This window comes from Jaculus jaculus, chromosome 9, assembly GCF_020740685.1.
Source record: "Jaculus jaculus isolate mJacJac1 chromosome 9, mJacJac1.mat.Y.cur, whole genome shotgun sequence".
Lineage (NCBI taxonomy): Eukaryota > Metazoa > Chordata > Mammalia > Rodentia > Dipodidae > Jaculus > Jaculus jaculus.
Window position 1 is genome coordinate 13,881,953 of NC_059110.1, and position 21,911 is coordinate 13,903,863.

A 21,911-nucleotide genomic window follows, 5' to 3' on the forward strand; every position below is an offset into this window, starting at 1 on the left:
CTCGCCTCCCCTGCTGGCAGAGTGCTGAGCCCAGGACAAGTCGAACGGTGAGGGCAGACACGTGATCCAGTGTGTGGCTCCAACGCCTCACCGTCTGCCATGTGGACCACCAGCATTTAAGTGCTTCTCCTCTAGTAATAATGAGAAGAGTTAATAGTTCTTACCAAAGAAATGTCTTCCTCACAAGTATCTTTTAAAGCAAAAATAAAATAAAATAAAATAAACAAAGATAATGTTTCCATTAAGATTGCCAGTGGGCTGGAGAGATGGCTTAGTGGTTAATCGCTTGCCTGTGAAGCCTAAGGACCCTGGTTCAAGGCTCGATTCCCCAGGACCCACGTTAGCCAGATGCACAAGGGGGCACATGCATCTGGAGTTCGTTTGCAGTGGCTGGAAGCCCTGGTGTGCCCATTCTCTCTTTCTCTCTCTCACTGCCTCTTTCTCTGCCCATGGCTCTCAAATAAATAAATAAAAATTTTTTAAAAACAAGATTGCCAGCAATTCTCCAAATCTACTTCTGTGGATTGTACTGACTGTGAATGGAAATATTTTGGGAAAAACTTGCATCTACAGTGAACAGCATTTTCCTTCTCATTATTTCCTATGGAATATAACAAATGCTGCCAGACACTTCCATTGTAATGGGTGTTATATGGACTCTAGGTGTGGCGTATGGTATACAGGAGGGCATGCCTGGGTTGTGTGCAAATGTTTGATACGCTCGGGGGGGTCCTTGAATAAACTCCCCCAAGGATATCATGGGATAACTGTATTTTTTTCTATAAAGAATATGATAAAGAAAACTGGAGATTGGAAGAAGCATATGGAAACCAACAGTCGCCTGATGAAGAAATTCGAGGAGTCTCGTGCAGAGCTGGAGAAGGTCCTGAGGGTCGCACAGGAGGGCCTGGAGGAGAAAGGGGATCCCGAGGAGCTCCTGCGGAGACACACAGTGAGTCTGCTTCATGTGCTACGTCTGCCCGGAGTGAATGAATGGTGTGTGTTACACAAGCAAAGGAAAAGTCTTGATAATCTTCTGTGGGGGGGAAAGAGGGATGAGTTGGAAAGGCAAGTTCACTGAAGATAGTAGACCCAGGAAATACCTGGCAAAAAACTGAGGCCAATGCCTTTGCTGACTTATGAGACAATTGTTCACCTACAGAGATAGAAAGTCAACATTATTTAGGTTCTCAAATTAATTTCATTGCTTTAAAATATTTAATTTTAAAGAGAGAGAGAGGGAGACAGAGAATGGATAAGAAAGAGAAAGAGAGGTAATGGGCATGCCAGGATCTCTTGTCACTACACATAAGCCTCAAATGCATGTATCACTTTGCCCACCTGGTTTTACTGAGGAATTGAACCTGGCCTTCAGGCATTGCAAGCAAATGACTTTAACCACTGAGCAATCTCTCCAGCCCAACTGACTCATTATTTAAGTCATAAAGGTTTACATAGAGATTCTCTAAAGTAGTTTGAGGTGAGTGGCTAAGTCCTCTGCATTCATTTAAGAAACCATTACTTCACAGTGTAGGTCCATGTCTCTTGGAGTCCAGTCGTGGACACACACCATGCTCAGTTGGGAGGCCATGTTAATATGTATACTACGTGCTTAGATCAAATCAGTATTGTGGAAAATAGTGAAGTATAAATGATGTGTGGAGGTGCGCAACATCCTGGGAACGTGTACTTTCAATTTTCTTTCCCTGAAATGTTATTGACTGTGCAAATCTCAGGTGGTGATGTGGTATTAGGCATGTAGCTTTGTAGGCTGAGGCCAAAGTCTGTGGCCAGGTGCTAGGGAGATAGCCAGTTAGTAAAGTGCTTGCCTCACAAGCATGATTCCCAGAACCCAGATGGAGAAGAACCAGGCATGGTGGCATATTCTCATGATCCTAGTGCTAGGGAAGCAGAGAGACAGGAGGACCCCTGGGGTTACCTGGCCAGACAGTCTAGCTCACTTTGTGAGCTACAGGCCAATGAGGCCCTATCTCTAAAATGCTACTGGAGGTACAGCACCCAAGGTTGTCCTCTGGTGTACACACCCACACCCCCCCTCCATACACACACAGTGTCCAAAGAGCACAGATCATCTCTCTCATATACCTATAAAACCAGTTTTTATTTTATTTAATTTATTTATTTGAAAGCAATAGATAGAGAAAGGGGAGGGGAGAGAGAGAGAATAGGCACACCAGGACCTCCAGCCACTACAAACGAAGTACAGATGCATGCACCACTGTGTGCATCTGGCTAATGTGAGTCCTGGGGAATCAAGCCTCGAACTGGGGTCCTTAGGCTTCACAGGCAAGTGCTTAACTGCTAAACCCTCTCTACAGTCTCCAAACCAGTTTTGAATCACCATTGTTTCCAAATATCTGTACATTCATACTCCTGGAACCATGTGAGACTGAAGTGTATATTGTAGGTGTGTGGTTTGCTATAATGAAATATCAGGCCACTGGCTTTGGTGGCAGAAATTCATTTTATCACACTTCTAGGGACTTGTGTTCGAAGATCAGGTGGCTATCATGGACTGGTTCCAACGAGACCCCTCTTTCTGGTTTACAGACCTTTTCCATGTTGTCACAAGGAGAGAGAGAGAGAGAGAGAGAGAAAATGAGAGAGGGAGTGCTTTCTTATTAGGGTCTCTTCCTATATTGTCATTAATATTATTATGAAGCTTCCACGTTAATGACCTCATATAAACATAATAACACCCAAGGTCCCAGCTTCAGGTCGTATTACGTTTGGAGTCATGGCTTCAGTATTTCAATTTGTGAGAGTTGTAGTTCACAGCCTGTGCACACGTGGAAGAATGTGGTAACGGCTCACAAGGGACTGTCAGGACCGGCCCGCACTGCACTTAAGTAAGAGAAAGTTATCAGAGCTTCTGTCATATTCTGACCCGATCAAAGGTGAACCATAATTCCATCACTATGGAATCAGGATTTTAGGATCACTCAATGGGCTTTCAAAGATATCATAGCCAACAGAACTGAAAGTTACTTTTTTTTTAACGATTTTTTTTTAATTTATTTATTTGAGAGTGACAGACACAGAGAGAAAGACAGATAGAGGGAGAGAGAGAGAATGGGCGCGCCAGGGCTTCCAGCCTCTGCAAACGAACTCCAGATGCGTGCGCCCCCTTGTGCATCTGGCTAACGTGGGACCTGGGGAACCGAGCCTCGAACCCGGGGTCCTTAGGCTTCACAGGCAAGCGCTTAACCGCTAAGCCATCTCTCCAGCCCGAAAGTTACTTTTTAATAAAAAGAATTAGTTGAATGTCAAGTATGATGATTTCTTTTGAAAAATTATTTCTGTGTGTGTGTGTGTGTGCACATGTGTGTGAGTGCATGTAAACAAGTGCATGACGCAGAGCATGTATGGAGGCCACACACACACAAAACTTCGAGGTCTAGCCTCACCTTCCCACTCACTTGAGGTAGGTTTTCTCTTTCTGTCTGGATCATACCCTGGTGGTGTTCTTTGCTGGGGACTTCTAGGAAATTCTCCTGTCTTCTACTTTGCCCCTCCTAGTGCTAAAATTACATAAGACCACCGTGACCTCCGTTTTTGCTTTTGTTTTTTTTTTAATGTGGGCTCTGAGGACTGAACTTGGGTCCTCCAGCTTGAGCAGTGGGTGTTTTATCCACTGAGCCACCTCCCCAAGCCCCAGATACGAGAGCTTCTTACTGACATCCTGGTTGGCAATGGTTTGCTCCTGAGGACTAGGTGTGGCCCGGAGGCCCTCAGGAGGGCAGCAGCTGACCGCAGAACTGGGGGAGCCCCGACTGGGCTCACAGCACCTTTCACCCCGCACAGCATCGTGACCCCTGCTTTTCTGTGTGTGTGTCAGGGCTTCTTCAGCCAGCTGGACCAGAGGGTGCTCAACGCTTTCCTGAAAGCGTGCGATGAGCTCACGGACATCCTTCCGGAGCAGGAGCAGCAGGGACTGCAGGAGGCCGTCAGGCAGCTCCATAAACAGTGGAAGGTGAGTCCGGATCAGCGGGAGCAGCGGGGTCGGGACCGCCGCGTCCCGAGAGAAGGGAGAGAGCGGAGCACGCGCCGCAACTCGCCCTCGCCGGGTCCCCGCGCAGACAAACGAACCTGCAGCCTAGCGCGGCGCGGAAGAAGTCGGCCGTCTCCACTGGAGAGCAGCATGAGTTAAAGCATATTACTTGAGTACTATCTTGGGGTTCCTGATTTTTTTTTTTTCCAGCAGTGACAAAGGGCGTTTAACTTTTTCAAGCAATACTTAATGAAGTCTTAGTCGAAAAAATAATCATGCTGGTATGCTATTTGGAATCACACACACATTTGCCATGCGTAATGCTTGTACTGTTTAGTTTAGAAAGCTACAATCTGAAAATATAAATAAAAATATTTAATGAGTAAAGAGTCAATAGTGAATAAGGCATAATCCCTTTCCCCCACCCAAAGAAGTTAGAGTTCAGTTAAAAGAGATAATTGGAGCCCGGCGTGGTGGCGCACGCCTTTAATCCCAGCACTCGGGAGGCAGAGGTAGGAGGATCACTGTGAGTTCGAGGCCACCCTGAGACTTCATAGTGAATTCCAGGTCAGCATGGGTTAGAGTGAGACCCTATCTCGAATAAAAAAAAAAAAAAGAGAGAGAGAGAGAGAGAGAATTGGTTGCAAATAATGAAAGTATAATATAATGTAAAATCAGAACCCAAAGTATAGAACTGTTCCATTTAGCAAAGTTTGAAGGAAGAGGGTGGACTCCGATTGGTGAAGAGTAAATGAAGCCTTGAGTTCTATGTTATGATTTCGGCGGGGGTTGGAAGCATCAGTGTTGAGGGTGAGGAGCTGGGTGGCATCAGCAGCTAGAGAGTGTGCAGGAGGGACAGGGCATGGACCTATCTCGGCTCAGTGTGACCCTAGTATCGCAAGCTGTGTAGGAACCATGGGAGCAATGGGCCAAGGAACATAGAGGCTTGTGGACATGACGACGTCAGCCCCTGGCAGCAGAGGTGTTTATTAAAGCCACAGCCCCTCAAGGCTCTCTTACCCAAGGCTTTCCTGAGGTGCCAACCCTTTCACTTTCTGTGAAGGGGTCTCAGGCTATGGATGCCTGGCAACTCAAACTTTCTCCACCGGCTATGTTTCTGAATTTTAAAAATCCTGGAATATGGCCTAAAACACCACTCTTGTTCCAAGGAAAAGTACAATGAAAGTGAATGCATGATTTTTTTTTTTTTTTTTTTTTTTTTTTTTTTGCTTCTTAGATTCAAAATTTGATCCCATTAAAGTAAAAGATTCTTGGGCTCCAAGTAAATAGCTCAGCTGGCAAAGTGCTTGCTGTACAGTAGCATGAGGACCTGAGTTCAATGTCCAGAGCCTGTGTAAAATGCCAGGCCAGGTGGTGTGCACGTGGAGTCCCAGCACATGGGGAGATGCAGGCGCGAGGATCACTGTGGCTTGCCAGTCTAGACAAACTGGTGAGCTCTAGGCCAATGAGAGACCCTATCTCAATGGAGGTGGGTGGCATTCTCGAGTTGACCCCCAAGTCTGTCCTCTGACATCCACATATACATCATTCATATCCGCCTCCACCCCATGTGTGCATCCACATGCACATGAACACATACACTCACACATTAAAATGAAGTTTAGTTTCTATAGCAACCCAAGCTTCTAAGCTTAGCATAGCAGAAACATAGGATAGCATAGGGATTACAGCTGAAGATTATATGTTTTTACATGCACACACATGAGACTGTTAGGATATGATCTGGGTAGCCTTTCTGTAGCCCCTCCGCATTTTCCCACCCATTTATCTTCACATTCTACCATAAAGCTAATTATTTTGGTGCTATTCGATACAAGTTAGTTCACGTTCATAAATTATGAACTGAAAGCAATGTAATGAAAAGTTATTCATTGTTCGTGTGTTTGATTCCTTGTTCTTTGTAAGGGAGAGCAAATGGCAAGTGCTCAGAAGCCCTGGAGCTGGGTGTGAAGAAGTTTTATTTGAGTGCTGCCTTTGTGAAATTAGTTTACTACTTGCCCTTCCCACCTCACAGGGAGGTCAACAAATCAGAAGGGGACCCAGGCTGGGGAGAGAGTAATGACACATCTGTGTGTGATTTAGATTTAGAGTCACATCTTAATTTCACCACTAGCCCTGGAGCCTCAAGGGTCTAATCTTTAAAATGGGAACAGTGGTCCTGTGCAGGAGTACTAGGGAGAATAAATAGAGCAATCACTGGAAACAAGGCAGCTGACCCACCGGAGGCTCAGAGGTCTCATGCAGTGGTGAGAGTGGATGTGGGGAGGGCATATTGAGATCCTTTGTGACACTTCTACTTGAAACACGCATAGTCATAAACAGGACTTTGTTTTTCTTTCCCTGGTTCTTCCTATGGGATGCAGGACCTTCAGGGGGAAGCCCCCTATCACCTGCTCCATCTGAAGATCGCTGTGGAGAAGAAGAAATTTTCAGCTGCCGTGGAAGAGTGCAGAACGGAGCTGGACCGGGAGATGAAGATGGCGCCTCAGGAAGGCAGTGAGAAGATCATTAAAGATCACAGGGTACATGTCAAAAGCCAAGTGCATAATCACTGGTGCTCTGACGACATGCCTTGAGGTTTTCTGTGAATTTGTAGAGGTGCTGTGTGGCTTTTCACAGAGGTGATAAAAGCATTGATTATTTCTTAGGTTTTCTTCAGTGACAAGGGTCCCCATCATGTCTGTGAGAAGAGGCTGCAGCTTATCGAGGAACTGTGTGTAAAACTCCCAGTCCGGGACCCAGTCAGGGACACGCCTGGAGTTTGTCATGCGGCTCTCAAAGAGCTCAAGGCTGCAGTTGACAGCACTTACTTGAAGCTCGTGGAAGACCCGGACAAGTGGGAAGACTATGCCAGCAGGTAGTCTTGGGGGCGTCTCCAGAGAAAGACCTAATCTAACATCTGTAGATGCTATAAAACACGAAATGACCTATGTTTCAGTACATGGGATAAGGAAAACCAGATTGTATGATCTTGCCCATGCATTTGTCTACAACTGGTTTATTTGGTTTGTTTTGAAAAGAGCTTTCAGTCCCAGACAGACTGAAGTATTTTATTTCCAAATAACTCAGGTGTCCTTCAGGCTGAAGCAGTCGGATACCTTTTTGCTTTTGTCATTTCCTCTCCTCACGGGGAGACCACTGCCCCTTCTCATTAGTGTCACAGGAGCTGGGGGACGTGTGCAGTTCGACTTCAAGTGGCCCCTGTCACCTGCAGGTGCTCACGGACACACCATTATCCTTAGCTGGACTTCCTCCGAGTTACCAAGCTTAGGGTCAGCCCTCTCTATTCCTTGAATCCTTGCTCAAGCTTCCAGAAGATTTAATCAACCGGATTAGCACTTCTTGTATTCCCATGAGCAAATTCAAACAGGAAATGTCTTCTGACCCTTCTGCTATTTTCTTCCTTTCGTAAGAAAATGCTTGCCTGGTTTCAGGTCTGCTGAGTTCGCATCGTGGATCGCTGCCAAGCAGCAGCAGGTGAGCAGAATCAAGGATGAGGCCCTGGGCGCGGCCAACCACGGCGAGGTTAAGCGTGCCGTGGAGGTAAGCTCTGCGTCACCATGGGACAGGGACACGCTTATTATAATCTCCAAAATAAGTTAACTAATACCACCGTTGTCTGTTCTCTTTCTCTAAAACTCTTGGGTTTCTGCGCATTTTCTTAAAGAGAAGCTCCTTTGTGTTCCTGTCGAGAGCTGTAGGGTTATTCCATTGAGTTTAGTGGTCCTTACCTAGCGTGAGATGCTACAGTGGGAAACTGCATGCCCAGGTGTGTACCCCAGCAGACAGGTGAGAAAACCAGGGAGCCTGTCCTTCTACCCAGCACGGTGTGAACTGCGCAAGGGCGAGGGCATGGACAGCGGTAAGGGATTGGGCAAGGTCTGGGCACGGACAGTGGTAAGGGATTGGGCAAGGTCTCTGAGCATCCTCTTCCTCTCGTGGTCAGGCTAGACGTGTTCCCTCCAGCCTGCACGAGCCAGAGCGCAGTCGTCGGCCCAGCCAGGATGACAGAGCCCCAGGCCCGAGTCCAGTGCGTGTTCTGTGACAGACAGACTGCTGTCTTAGCAGACCCTCTCTCTCCTTCACGAGGCCTTTGTTTTCTAGACACAGGCTGTTGTGATTTTTTTCCTTCTCTCTTCAGCACTTTAAAACTGTTTTGTTTAGAATTTTAATGCAGGAGCACACTGTAATTTGATCATGTTTTTGTCCTATTGCCATCTTTTAGTCTTTCCCCCTATACCCCTGAGCACCCTCCACTTTCCAAGTAATCCTACCGTGTTGCTATCTCCTTCTTTTTGGTCTCTTCTATTCTCCCTGTCAACATTTTAACACAGAGAATATACTACCTTGCTGTTCCTGTCCTATGGGATATGTATGTATGTATGTATGTATGTATATATGTATATATGTATATATGTAGTAATGGACTTCTATGGCTGCCTCAAATGCCCGAGTGCTGGATGCCATTGCCGTATAGATTCAGAAGGGTCATTTTGCTTATTATCTTGTATGCATGTGTCCAGGGAAAGCCCTGCGGTGGCCCGCGAGTGGAAGTCCCTATCTTAGATGACCCCGAATTGGCTGTGGGAGGACAGGCTGGCCCCATCACCACACCCTCGGTTGCTAATCCCCCAGGCCTGCTGTGCTGGAGCCTTTTAAGCACTGCTCCGGCTGGTACCCCTCGCTGACACCCTGTTTATGTATCTTCATAGCTGGGGCATTGACTTCTAAAAGCTATCCAACAGAAGACATGAAATTTAAGTTTAATCAAGTGAAAACAAATCTTTACAATGTTCATAACATTTTCAATAAGTAAGCCCTTCAACCAAAAGCTATCAATATGTTAACTTAACAAACCAGGACAGAGGACCACTCCTTTTTCCAAAAGTATCATGTTGCTTTTAGTTTATAGAAAACCAAACAATAATGTGTACCTACATATGTGTGTGTGTATTATCCATATCTAACATAATTTATTTTCTCTCTCCATATATATGTATACACACATATATTTTACATGGATGCGTATATGCACAGATATATATTTTGTGTCAGAAATTTGATATCCTGAATTTTCTATAGACCTGTTAGAAGCACATTTTCTACGATCAAAGAAATGTCTATAAATATCTAGCCAATCTAATTATGAAGTTTTTTGTTTTTTTTTTTTGTTTTGGTTTTTCAAGGTAGGGTCTCACTCTAGCTGAGGCTGACCTGGAATTAACTATGTAGTCAGTGAAGTGTTTTGTTTCTTTTTAAATAAGCCCAGCATTGGCTTTATTAGATAAAAGCGTTGGTAAATCTTTCTTTGTAGGTCCTCATCAGCCATGATGCGTAAAGCACCGTAAGTGGGCACTCTGTGGTGAATCAACAGCTAGCTCTTCTGTCCACTTCACAAACCCTTTTTTGGCTGTCTTCTTTCCTGCTGGGAAGCTTTGGTTCACAATTGCACTTTGTTCATCACAAGTGCTCTTTCACTCCAGGAAATCAGAAACGATGTTACCAAAAAAGGCGAGACGCTCAGCTGGCTGAAATCCAGGCTTCAAATTTTGATTGAGGTTTCTTCTGAGAAGGATTCCCAAAATCGAGGAGATGAGCTGGCAGACTTATCCAGCTCATTCAAGGCTCTGGTGACGTCACTGGCAGAGGTAAGCCACTCAGTCACTGTAAACAGACACATGTGGGTGAGGCGTCTCTGGCATTCTTCCTCAGGCTGCAGTTTGTCTACAAGTTTCACAAAGAAACTGTAGTTGAAATAAAAGGTATCAGTTATTTATGTGACAATTATTAGGAAAGATAGGTACAAGGTTTGGTTATTACTGGAGCTCTGTTTGATGAGTAGTTCAAATTAATAATCTATATTTAAAGCCCAGTGTTGATAAATGTACACTTTTTTCCCTCTTGTTATTTCATGGTCACTTGAAGCTATGTCACAAAGGTTAAGAAAAAGCCTTTAGAAATGTGGTATGGTGACACACATCATTAATATCAGCACTTGATAGCTAAGGCAGAAAGATTGTGAATTCAAGGCTAACCTGGGCTACATAGTAAGATCATATGGCAAAACAAAAAACCCAGAAAAGCCGGGCGTGGTGGAGCATGCCTTTAATCCCAGCACTCGGGAGGCAGAGGTAGGAGGATTGCCATGAGTTCAAGGCCACCCTGAGACTACAGAGTTAATTCCAGGTCAGCCTGGACCAGAGTGAGACCCTACCTTGAAAAAAACAAACAAAAAAAAAACAAAAAAAAAAAACCCAGAAAAATTCTGTTTCAGCCAAGGACTACTCACTCTAAACTTCTCACTGTGCATTCCAGTGGCTCTCTATTGATGAAACTATGCAAAGTTCATTTCAGTAGGGCCTCTTCCATCCTTGGTGGTTGCTTAAGTCTAATCAATTTGTGAGTGCAAAGTTTGAAGGGAAAGTAGAATCGATACTTAATTCTTATGACTTGGTGTGTGGGAAGACTGCCTTTGTTAGGAAAGATATCCAAATATTATGTTGTACAACTTAGCCATATACAGTGTTGATTTTTCAATCCACCTCCATTGAAACATGCATAAACTATACCAAGTATAAAATTTACATTTTATTTTTCATGAAAATTTAGGTTGAGAAGGTATTAAGGAACTTTGGAGAGTGCGTTGAGTACAAAGAAATGGTGAAAAGTTCTCTTGAGGAGTTAATGTCTGACTCCCAGGAAGCCCAGGAACAGGCGGAGAAGATCCTAGACACGGAAAGTCTCCTCGAGGCCCAGCAGTTATTACTGCGTCACCAGGTAGAAATGGCTCTTATTTCTCTGTACCTGCTTGTTGATGGGACATTGGTTCCGAGGCTCCAGGAAGGAGAAGGGGACAAGGGAAGGTACCTGGCTGCATGGTTAAAAGTAGATGGCACTTCTGTTGTCTCTGATAAATATTTTGGAGCATTCCACAGTACAAATTTCCAGACATTTTAGAGTAGGAAATTATAACTCACGTGAAGCGCCTGACGCATCAGGTAAGCACGTGCTCATAAAAGAGTTGAAATGGAAATGAAGGAATTTTTTTGCATGCGAACATATATTTTTATTAATCAGCTTTATTTTGTGTTGGAGATTAAAGCCAAGATCTCACATCTCACACATAATGAACTCCTTCTCAACCGCTGACCTACATTTACAGACTCTGATAATAAAAAAAGTTAATCAACTTATTTCCTGATAATATGGTGCCAAATATTAAAATACATGCAGAGACAGAGTGCATTGAGTATCAAATGCAATATAAATGGAAAGATGATTCAAATAAAATTGTCTAAATGACAAAATTTCCTCTAATTGAATGTATAAAATGCTAGCTAATTTTATATATCATAGCAAAAACGTAAATTGCCTGGAAAGTATGTGTATAATAGCAGTCTATAGGTTTTATATATTTAAATAGTAATCATAAAAATACTGAGTTAAAGGAATTGTTTGATATAAAATTGTTCTTATTCATTAGAATATTATTAGGTTTCTGTTTAAAATATAGAACTATGATTCTAGATATTTATATTGGTATTTTAAAACTCCGGCCAATTACTGGACCAGATACTTAATTATGGGTGTGTAAACTTGCAAAACACGTAAGTGGATTACTTAAAATTTGTATACCATTATGTCAGAAAATTATTCTTCATTAATTTTTTTCTTTAAAGCACAGATCTCCCCTAACAATATATCTCAGTTCATTAACCACTCAAAATATAGCCAGGAAGGAAATGTCTTCATATTTGCATTTCACAGTACCAAGGATACAACTAGAGACTTTTGATGTTTTAGAAAGACAATTGCTGGTTAATGAGCATGCCAAATAAGTTTTGCCAAATTCTTTGGGAGTAATACCCAAAATAAGAAACATCCCCCAAATCTGCGCATAAGTAAAACAATCACAAAACCCAATTATTTACATGATTGACCGTTCAAAACACAAAATGTTTATTGATGGTTCCAGCTCTGATTAGCACAAGGTGCCCATTATTATCTCTGTTCTAGCCACCACCCTCCACTTAAAGGGCAGTCCCAGCTCACGCTGCGGGAGACGGTGTCTTTTTGTGCCTGTCCTTAGCAGGGTTGCTTGGGGGCCTGCTTAGCCCGCAGCGAACACAATTCATACTCCTGTGTTCAACAACTGCTTCCAGCAAAAGACAAAGCTGATCTCAGCGAAGAGGAGGGAACTGCAGCAGCAGAGGGCGCAGGCGCAGCAGGGAGCTGGTGGCCCGCCTGGCCCCGGGCAGGAGGAGCTGCGCTCGCTGGAGGACAGCCTTGCGGGCCTGGAGCAGAGCAGGGAGAGGCAGGAGCGCCGCATTCAGGTAGAGCTGGCCCGTCCCGCGCAGGGGAGCTTTGGGCGGGGTTGACCTCCCGTGTTCAGCAAGAGCAGATGCAGGTTTTCATCTCTGTGAGTCTCTCATTTTCTAGAGTACTTTTACATGAGTAAGTCCTTTCTTTGAATCCCCACATGGGCCTTAGGAGGCCTTCCTGTAAACAGCTTGCTTAAGAAAATTTGACAGTTGGTTCCCCCCTGCCACACCCTCATGTGTGGGTGACAAAGCCAGGATTTAATCTGATCATCTTTTCAAGCTTCCAGGAAGTAGAGCAAGTAAATACATGCTCCGGTGACCCCTTAATGCTTGCTAGTGATGTTGACACAGCACCCTAACAAAGGTTTTTGAGGGACCGGGGAGATGGCTCAGTGGTTAAAGGCCCATACTCTGCAAACCTGCCAAAGTTTGGGTCCCCAGCGTGCACATGCAGCTGGCCACATAGTGACACATGCGTCTGTGACCCCCGTGCATCCTGAAGTGCTCCGGCCACGGGGGCAGATCTAGAACAGCCACATGGCTTGAGGCCCAGCGGGACTGGCCTTCCCAGTCACAAACCAACAACATAGCCTGTCTCAAACAAAGTGGGAAAAGACAGTTGACACCCCCAGGTTGTCCTCTGTCTTTTATATGCCCACTATGCACACGCGCGCACACACACACACACACACACACACGTTTTAAAGACTTCTTTTTACTTCTCTCTTTCTCCTTACTGCACCTCTATTAGAATGCCCAGGTTCTTCAGGCCCTAAGGAGAGAATATGGAAAGCAAATCTGGCCCCATCCCTGGCACTGTCAAGGATGCAGGGCAGAAAAGCAAGTCACGTCTCTCCCTGCTGTCAGGGTCCAAGGCAACCTGGATTATAGTCACACATTAATAAGCCCTTCTCTTCTGTCCAGAGCCTCCATGACTTTCTGCACATAGCCAAGGCCACAGATGTGTCTTAGTGCAGGTCCAATATTAACTTGGTCTGCCTGCCTTCTCATGAGCCTTGGAAACCTTTAAGAGAGGGAAGCCCACATTGCTTGCTGAAAATGAAGGCTCTTTCTTCAAAACACCCTCATTCTTTCTCTGGTGTGAATTGTTAAGTCAGGACAAAAATGCAGTCACAGCAGGATGACGATGATGATGAGACACAAGGAAGTGGGTCATCCGCATTCCTCAGGGAACCACCCAGCCATCATCTCTTCCTTGCCATACAATGCCCCAGGTCTAGGTTTCCTGCCCCCTTATCTCCCAGGTCACCTGGTCACTGTTCTGGTCTCACACCCTAGCTATTTCCCTTCCTCACCTTCCCCCAACTGAAGAGCTTTATAAAGCAAACTATCTGTAACTCAAAGTTGGCCGCGTTCCACTCTTGAGAGTCAGTCCTGGCAGCTCGTGTTTTCCTGAATAAAAGCCTCCATCTTTGCCTTAGAGTGCTCTCTGTGGTCTTGGTCACTTCCAAACCTTAATAACTTAATAACTTAATAACCATTAATAACTGACTCCATAAAGCTCTCTCCTGAAGAAAAACCTGTCTCAGTCCCCCTCCCAGTCCACCAACCTCCAGTTTTCCTTGCCTTTTTAAATCTAACACAGTCCTTCCTTTTTTTAAGGACAATAATAAAAGGTTATTATTGTTTCTTTGTCACCTATCTACTTGTAAATCACACTGTTAGATGTATAAGACTTCAGAACAGCTGGGAAAGTCAACCAGTCTTCATGTCCTCTGCAGAGATGAAGTCATGGAGACCCAGCAAAGAAATTCTTATAGAAGACTCCAGGTTTATCTTTATCCAGTGTGACTGAATGCACCTCAAACAGAGTTTACTGCAAGTTAATGGTTTAGGAAATGAAGGTAGCATTTTATGGTTCACGTCAGTCATTTGTTACATGATAATGCTGTTTATTTTATTGTTTTAAAATATATAGGTCAACTTAAGGAAATGGGAGCGATTTGAGAGCAACAAAGAGACAGTGGTCAGATACCTTTTCCAAACAGGTTCCAGCCATGAACGCTTCCTGAGTTTTAGCAGCTTGGAAAGCTTATCTTCAGAACTGGAACAGACCAAGGTATATAAACCAGGTCGAGTGTTTCTGTGGTATTCATTTATTAGAGAATAACACCTGTCTTGTCTCCACTATCACAACTAAATGTTGTTACTCATTTAAACAGTTACTAGTATTTTATGATGATGACGCGCTCTTCAGCACAATGGGAAATGAGAACCTAAGAGAAATTTAAACATCAACCACTAAGATTGTCACAGGGGGCTGGAGAGATGGCTTAGTGGTTAAACGCTTGCCTTTGAAGCCTAAGGACCCTGGTTCGAGGCTCAGTACCCCAGGTCCCACGTTAGCCAGATGCACAAGGGGGCGCACGCATCTGGAGTTCGTTTGCAGAGGCGGGAAGCCCTGGCATGCCCATTCTCTCTCTCTCCCTCTATCTGTCTTTCTCAAAAAAGATTGTCACAGGACTGGGAAAGTGCCTATTCCAAAACAGAGGCACATATGTGTATAACTGAACCTTGAATGAATTTCTGGTAAGACTGAAAAAAGCAGTTTGATCTGAGAGCAGACATTGCTGGAAAGGGGAATCATGCCAGGGGGTCAAAGTGCTCGATTAAGATCCTCTGTTACAAAGCTCAATAAAGGGACATTTACTTTTAAAGTTGTGGAACATCATAGAGAACCTAAAGACCCAGAATGTTACACTCTCATGACATGGAGCTGGGGTCATTGGAGAGGGTTTAAGAAAGTCACATGACCTAAAGGGAGTTTGAATGATGAATTTCTAAGCAGATGTAGACATCAGATTGAAAGGTAAAAGATTTGGTATTCAAGTAGAAAGTGCTTGTATATGGGAATCAATGCTACAGGGATTCAGGGTGTCTTTGAGATAGATGGCACCATTTTGGGCTCTTTGCTGAGCTTTAACCCAGGAGTTAGCTTGCTGGAGAGTCGCTGTCACATAAAACTGCCACTGTCCCTTTTGCTTTCTCATATGCATCAGATGTAAACCCTGGGTCTCACCCTCTTCCTATACTCTGTCCGGTGATTTGCCTCGTATCACTTCTACCTTATCTTCGGCACCTGTCCTCATGAATATACCCCTTCACCCTTATTTAAAGCCCATATTAATGATTAAGGGTAGGGGACAGAAATCCAGTAGGCTGTTATTGGATCCCTGACTCTCTTGTGTTTTCCTTTAAGTAGTTCAGGAAAAACACATAAGCAAACATCCACATTCTCCAACATTACTTTCTCCATGTCTCTAGCAAGCCCTAATTGGGGAAATGGGGAAATACTACCTTACACTTCTGATTCTATGTGTGGGATTCAGAGATTACGTGTATTTCTTCCTTCCCTCCCTCCCTTCTTTTTTTTTTTTTTGGTTTTTCAAGGTAGAGTCTCACTAGCTCAGGCTGACCTGGACTTTACTATGTAGTTTCAGAGTGGCCTCGAACTCACTGCAATCCTCCTAATTCTGCCTCCTGAGTGCTGGGATTAAAGGTGTGTGCCACCACGCCCGGCTCTTTCTTTCTTTTTTTTTCTTTTTTATTTTTTTTTGTTATTTATTTATTTATTTAATTTATTTGAGAGCGACACAGAGAGAAAGACAGATAGAGAGAGAGAGAGAGAATGGGCGCGCCAGGGCTTCCAGCCACTGCAAACGAACTCCAGACACGTGCGCCCCCTTGTGCATCTGGCTAACGTGGGTCCTGGGGAACCGAGCCTTGAACCGGGGTCCTTAGGCTTCACGGGCAAGTGCTTAACCACTATGCCATCTCTCCAGCCCTCTTTCTTTCTTTTTGAGATAGGGTCTTGCTGTAGCCCAGGCTGACCTGAAATTTGCTATGTAGTCTCAGGGTGGCCTAGAACTCATGGTGATCCTCCTACTTTTGCCTCCCAAGTGCTGGGATTAAAGGAGTGTGCCACCACACCCAACTATGTGTGATTCTTGTATGCATAGGATTCAGAGAGAGGTTACATGTGATTCTTGTATGGGATTCAGAGAGTTGTGATTCTTGAATATGTGGGATTCAGAGAGATTATGTGTGATTCTTGTATGTGTGGGATTCAGAGAGATTATGTGTGATTCATGGGCTTCACAACTGAATGTGCAATGACTCAGTTCCCAGGAAACAATATGGGTTGCTTTAAAGCACAGATGGGCATGGTAGTAACAAGTAATGTTTTACTAATACTACACATTTTCTTATGGAATCTCTTAATTGTATTCTCTGGAATTGTTACTCTGAGGCAACATTGATATTTGTGTGAGGACACTAAATCATTTGAACCTGAAATTATAAAAATGTCCTATTGTAATGTTATCCTTCATGTTCTTATAATGAACTATATAAATGATCTCTGAAAGACTCTTTTTTTAAAATTATTTTTTATATTTTATTTTTATTTATTTGACAGAGAGAGAGAGAGAGGGAGAGAGAGAAAGAGAGAGAGAGAGAGAGAGAGAGAGAGAGAGAGAGAGAATTGGCATGCCAGGACCTCCAGATGCTGCAAACAAACTCCAGATGTGTGCACCACCTGGTGCATCTGGTTTATGTGGGTCCTGGGGAATTGAACCTAGATCCTTTGGCTTTGCAGGCAAGCACCTTAACTGCTGAGCATTCCCTCCAGCCTGTGAAATGCAGTCTTTTTATATGGTGTTATAAAATAATATTGGGAAATGCTTTGAGTGAAAGGCTGGCTCTTTACAAATATTTACATCATAGTTCTACACTGTCTATTCAGGAGAGGGAAGTAAATGAAAACTTAAACCTCCTTTCAGATTTTCTTACATGAGGAGAAACAAGACCTAATTTTCTTCATTCAAGATTATCACTGAGCTTATCATTCTAGTTTAAATTCAGCGTTATTTACCTGACATAACTCAGAGAGCATCTAAAATTACCAGTGCCTCATAGCAATTGACTTCTGAATTCACATAGCTCATAACTGTTGAAAATCAGTGGGTAGGATAGAGCATCTTTCCTCAATTTTATATGAAAGGCAGAAGAATGATAATTGCCACCTTCCAGAATGCAGATGCTTAGAAATGAATGTGCTGATGGAAGACTAAAAGCGTCATTTCAAGCAAAATATGTTCAGCTACACTTTACATGAAAGAGCCTCAAATGTCAGTCGCCAAAGTGGGGCACCTAGTGATGATGCAGGAGTCTTCTCCACATTAGACCGGTTCAGGACCTACCTTCTCAACCTCACATTAAGGAAGCATATAAAAACAAGATTGAACACCATTAACAACAGACTATCTCTTTCCAGGGACCAAATAAACCCTTTCTGTACTGACAAATGTACAGGAAGGTTACTGATTGGATAAGATGTTTCTCATGTAAATAGACCAATGCATCTATTGATTGGCCTAGAAACCTGTTGCCTCTAAGCTTGAGGAATTAGTCACTACTGATCATTTTTTCAACTGGCCTGTAACTATAAACATACCCAAGGATGGTTAGAATTTTTAAAACAATTAGCCAAATCCAGCAAAACTAAGAAACCATTTTTCTCAGAATCACTGCGTAACGATGGAGAGAGATGGGTGATTCTGTGTATGAAATGAAAATATTTCTGCAAAGAAGCTGAATGCACCATCAGAAGGAAGTCTGTTTTATTACTGAAGATAGTGTGACCTGAGACCATGGCTTAATCATCAAAGTGCTTGCCAGACAAGCAAGAGAACCTGAGTTAGGATCTCCTGCACCCACATAAACAGCTGGGCATAATGGCACACACCTGTAACCCCAGAGCTCAGGGAGGTGGAGACAGGAGGATCCTGCGGGCTTGCCAGACACCTAATAAAGGCAAATCAGTGAATGCCAGGTTCATTGAAAGAACGTGTCTCAAAAAATAAGGCGGGGGCTGGGTGTGGTGGCACATTCTTTTAATCCCAGCACTCAGGAGGCAGAGGTAGGAGGATTGCTGAGTTGGAGGCCACTTTGAGACAACATAATGAATTTCAGGTCAGCCTGGGCTAGCGTAGAGTAGGGTAGAGAACCTACCTCAAAAAAAAAAAAAATCAAAATTAAAAATAAGGTGGAGAGTGACATGAATTACTGGCCTCCACATGCTTGCACACATTAACATTTCACACATACACGTGTGCACACAAACACACACACAATCACAGAAATTCATCTAATCCATCAATTTTTTCATCTATACAGAATATGCAACTTATCTGAGGTCAGACTTTAAAAGTCTGAAATGTCCACCTAACAGCTATGGCATCTATTTTTTCTTTTTGTTCTAGGAATTTTCTAAGCGGACGGAAGGGATTGCAACCCAGGCTGAGAACCTCGTAAAGGAAGCGTCTGAGATCCCTCTGGGACCCAAGAATCGGCAGCTTCTCCGCCAGCAGGCCACTTCCATCAAAGACCAAGTGAAAACACTCCAGGATGCCCTTGCAGAAGAGTATGTGCCTCAGAAGCCATGAGCTTTCCTGCCCGAGACACAATTTAATGCAGTCTTTCCCCGTCCCGTGTGTTCCAAGCAGTCTTTGAAAAGCTCCAAGTGTCTGTATATCTCAGCTTGTCTGGAGGACGAAGTAATTCATAATTCAAAAGAAAATATCCGCAACCCAGGAAACCAGACTCCCTAGCAACGGAAGTACACAGGGCTGTGGTGATTGCAGCTTTAATTGATACATTCACAAGAAAGCCATATCTGTTCAATTTAGTGGCCTTTGTACAAAGTAGAGGAGTTTAAAAGATAGCCAATATTTACTTTTTTTTACTATATTATTCTGCTATCACCAGTTAGAAAGAAAGATATTTTGATAGCATAGATTCCAGGTCTAAGCACACAACAGTAAACTCCATGTCTCCAACTCGAAGCTGGTCTACTTTATCTTGACACTCAAGTTGCCACTGATTTATATGCCATATCTAGAAATTAGCATCAGAAATCTATTTCTTTTTTTTTTTCACATGTAGCATTTGCTTATCTGAAAAGAAGAAATCATCTTTTGGCTCCTGGATTTACTGCTAGGTGCACAGTTGGGAAGAGAGAAACTTCTGAGCTTGTTTTCCAAAACACCCTCCAATAGTCTCTAAAATAAGAAGGCTAAAAATTTCTGTTTTCAGTTTTTTAAATATTTATTTATTAGAGAGAAAGGAAGGTCATGGCAGGGCCTCTAGCCACTGCAAATGAACTCCGGACACATGTGCCACCATGTGCATCTGGCTATTATGTGGGTGCTGGGGAATTGAGCCTGGGTCCTTAGGCTTTGTAGGTAAGCACCTTAACTGCTAAGCCATCTCTCCAGCCTAAGGCTAAACATTTCTAAGTAGTGACAGATCAACCCCATAGCCTACACCTCTTAAGAAATAAGACATCACTTCCAAGATGAATTTTAAAATGTGAAAGTAGTATTTATCATACTTTGGACCTTAAAATGAAAGTTTACCTATACCTAAACTGTAAAATTTGATAAATGTTTTTATCTAAAACAAATTCTGACTTCAGACTTTATATTGAATAGTCTCCATAAATCTATGTAAATAGTAAAACAAAGTTTATTATGAAGGAAACCTACTTGTAAATGACTTGGAATATCCACCCGAACCTTTATTTTACTTAAAAGCTTGCAGTATAATATAGCTTGTATTTCTTAAACTGCTAAGCACCTCAGACGTCCCCAAGATACCAATTGAGACTGCCATGATATTATATCTGACAATCATTTGATGTCATTGTGACTACTTGATCTGTTCAAGTGCCTTTTTAGTCAACCAGGGACACTCTGTTCTTTAACCCAAGGACTTTGGTTAATGCAGTGTTATTATACTCTTAGTTTCTCAGTCTAACCTGAAAGCCATCTTCACCTGGTCATATATGCATAACTAATACAAAGTGAGAATCTGCAGTTGAAATTCTACCCCCTAGACTCCTCACAGAGGCAGCCAAAGTTATCTAAAATCAGGGCTGGTGAATAAAACTTTATAAAAGCCTTTTGGAATCAGTTAGTGTATGAATGAATAACTGAGATTATGGGAGACAAGAACGCAAAGGCTTAGCTCCAGTGATCGGAGCAGTTTTCCCCTGTCATGGGATTCAAACAACAAACTCTTAACTTGATTCCTAAAGATGGGCTTCCCAGGCATATTCCAGTAGGAAGCATCACAGTAGAGCCAGGAGGACTCCACGAAAATAGAACCATCAAAGTATTGAGGTCTGTTCAGGAAATTTATTGTTAGAAGTCCTGGAGGCCGCTAGTCACACTCATGTGAGTTGATTCAGATTACGTCGGCCTCAAATACTTTGGAGCTGGCATGCTTGCGTTCGAAGGGCAGCTGCGTTCATAACCCAGCACAGGCGCGGTCTCATTGGGTGACCATTCTCAGTAGAGTCAGAAAGGCTAGAAACTGACAGTCGAATCAGGTCAACTGAACCCCCCTTTTATTCTGTCCAAACAGTTTCAACATTGAAGGAGTCACAAAGACCATCGCTGTCTTTTCTCCTGGTGATTTACAGGGGCAGAATTGTGTCGATATTCTATATTAAGATATTAAATCTTTAACTTGATTTGGTTAATTTTAGTATTAAAACCATGGAAATGGTGAAAACCAAGTGGGATCACTTTGGCAGTAATTTTGAGACCCTGTCCATCTGGATAACTGAGAAAGAAAATGAACTCAATGCCTTGGAAACTTCATCATCTGCCATGGAAATACAGCTCAGCCAAATTAAGGTGACCTGCTCACACGTTACGTTATCATGTGTCTAGCCTCTAAGCACCCCTTTCTTATATGTAGATCCCCAAAAGCTATTTGACCCTAGGACACATCCCTACTTGCTCTATGGCTCTTTAGAGATTAAATTCACACAGAATGTTGAGCTAAGTGGTCTTGACGGATACTGGGTAACACTGTATAGATGAAATTGCTTATGAAAACTGTTTGACTTCTGCATCCAAAGTCAATACTGTGTGCAATGTCATTAAAATACTTTTATGGTTGCGATATCCTTTTTCTTGATTTTGAGTGCCCCGCCATGGAGTGTTCTGGTGATTCATTAATGCAACATGAAATGTATTCATCATTTACAGCTGTCCCTTCATACAAATCATTCCGAATGTTTAGCACAAGAATTAGTGGGGTTAGATGGGTGCAGTGACAAACACACCTGTAACCCCAGCACTGGCCACGTACAAGCAGGAGAACTGCCACGGGTTTGAAGGCCATCAGACCTACATAGAAAGTTTCAGACCTGCCTGGTATGTGTAGAAACAGCCTGTCTCAAAAATTAAAAAAAAATTTAAAAAGTGGGGGGATTTCCCTTACTAACCACAAGGGGGTGCTCAAAAGTTTGCTTTCTGGAGGTAGGTAGACCTGGTGACTCTTTTCAATTATGAGCTTGTGGCAGGAACAGATATATTCTGATACATTGGCCTTCCAATTTCCAGTATAACTATGTGGACAGATTCTCATCATTTTATAAGAACAGCTTATAAAAAGGTTAGAGTGCTTATCTCTCCATTTTATACAGTTTCATGACACACAGTTTTCAGAATTCAGCAATATCT

At 43.2% G+C, this 21,911-nt stretch overlaps 1 protein-coding gene across 1 annotated transcript in view; it reads left to right on the top strand.

Moving 5' to 3' along the window:
* LOC101612525 (nesprin-1-like) overlaps positions 1-21,348 on the top strand; it is a 183,927-nt gene extending 162,579 nt beyond the window's left edge. The window contains exons 23-33 of the mRNA XM_045158732.1: positions 788-952; positions 3,860-3,994; positions 6,397-6,555; positions 6,682-6,890; positions 7,468-7,576; positions 9,517-9,681; positions 10,643-10,810; positions 12,196-12,366; positions 14,294-14,434; positions 18,639-18,799; positions 20,927-21,348. Of these exons, the coding sequence (XP_045014667.1) occupies positions 788-952; positions 3,860-3,994; positions 6,397-6,555; positions 6,682-6,890; positions 7,468-7,576; positions 9,517-9,681; positions 10,643-10,810; positions 12,196-12,366; positions 14,294-14,434; positions 18,639-18,799; positions 20,927-21,113 (1,770 nt within the window). The 3' untranslated portion in view covers positions 21,114-21,348. The remainder of the gene's footprint in view (positions 1-787; positions 953-3,859; positions 3,995-6,396; positions 6,556-6,681; positions 6,891-7,467; positions 7,577-9,516; positions 9,682-10,642; positions 10,811-12,195; positions 12,367-14,293; positions 14,435-18,638; positions 18,800-20,926) is intronic.
* Positions 21,349-21,911: the final 563 nt, after the last annotated feature.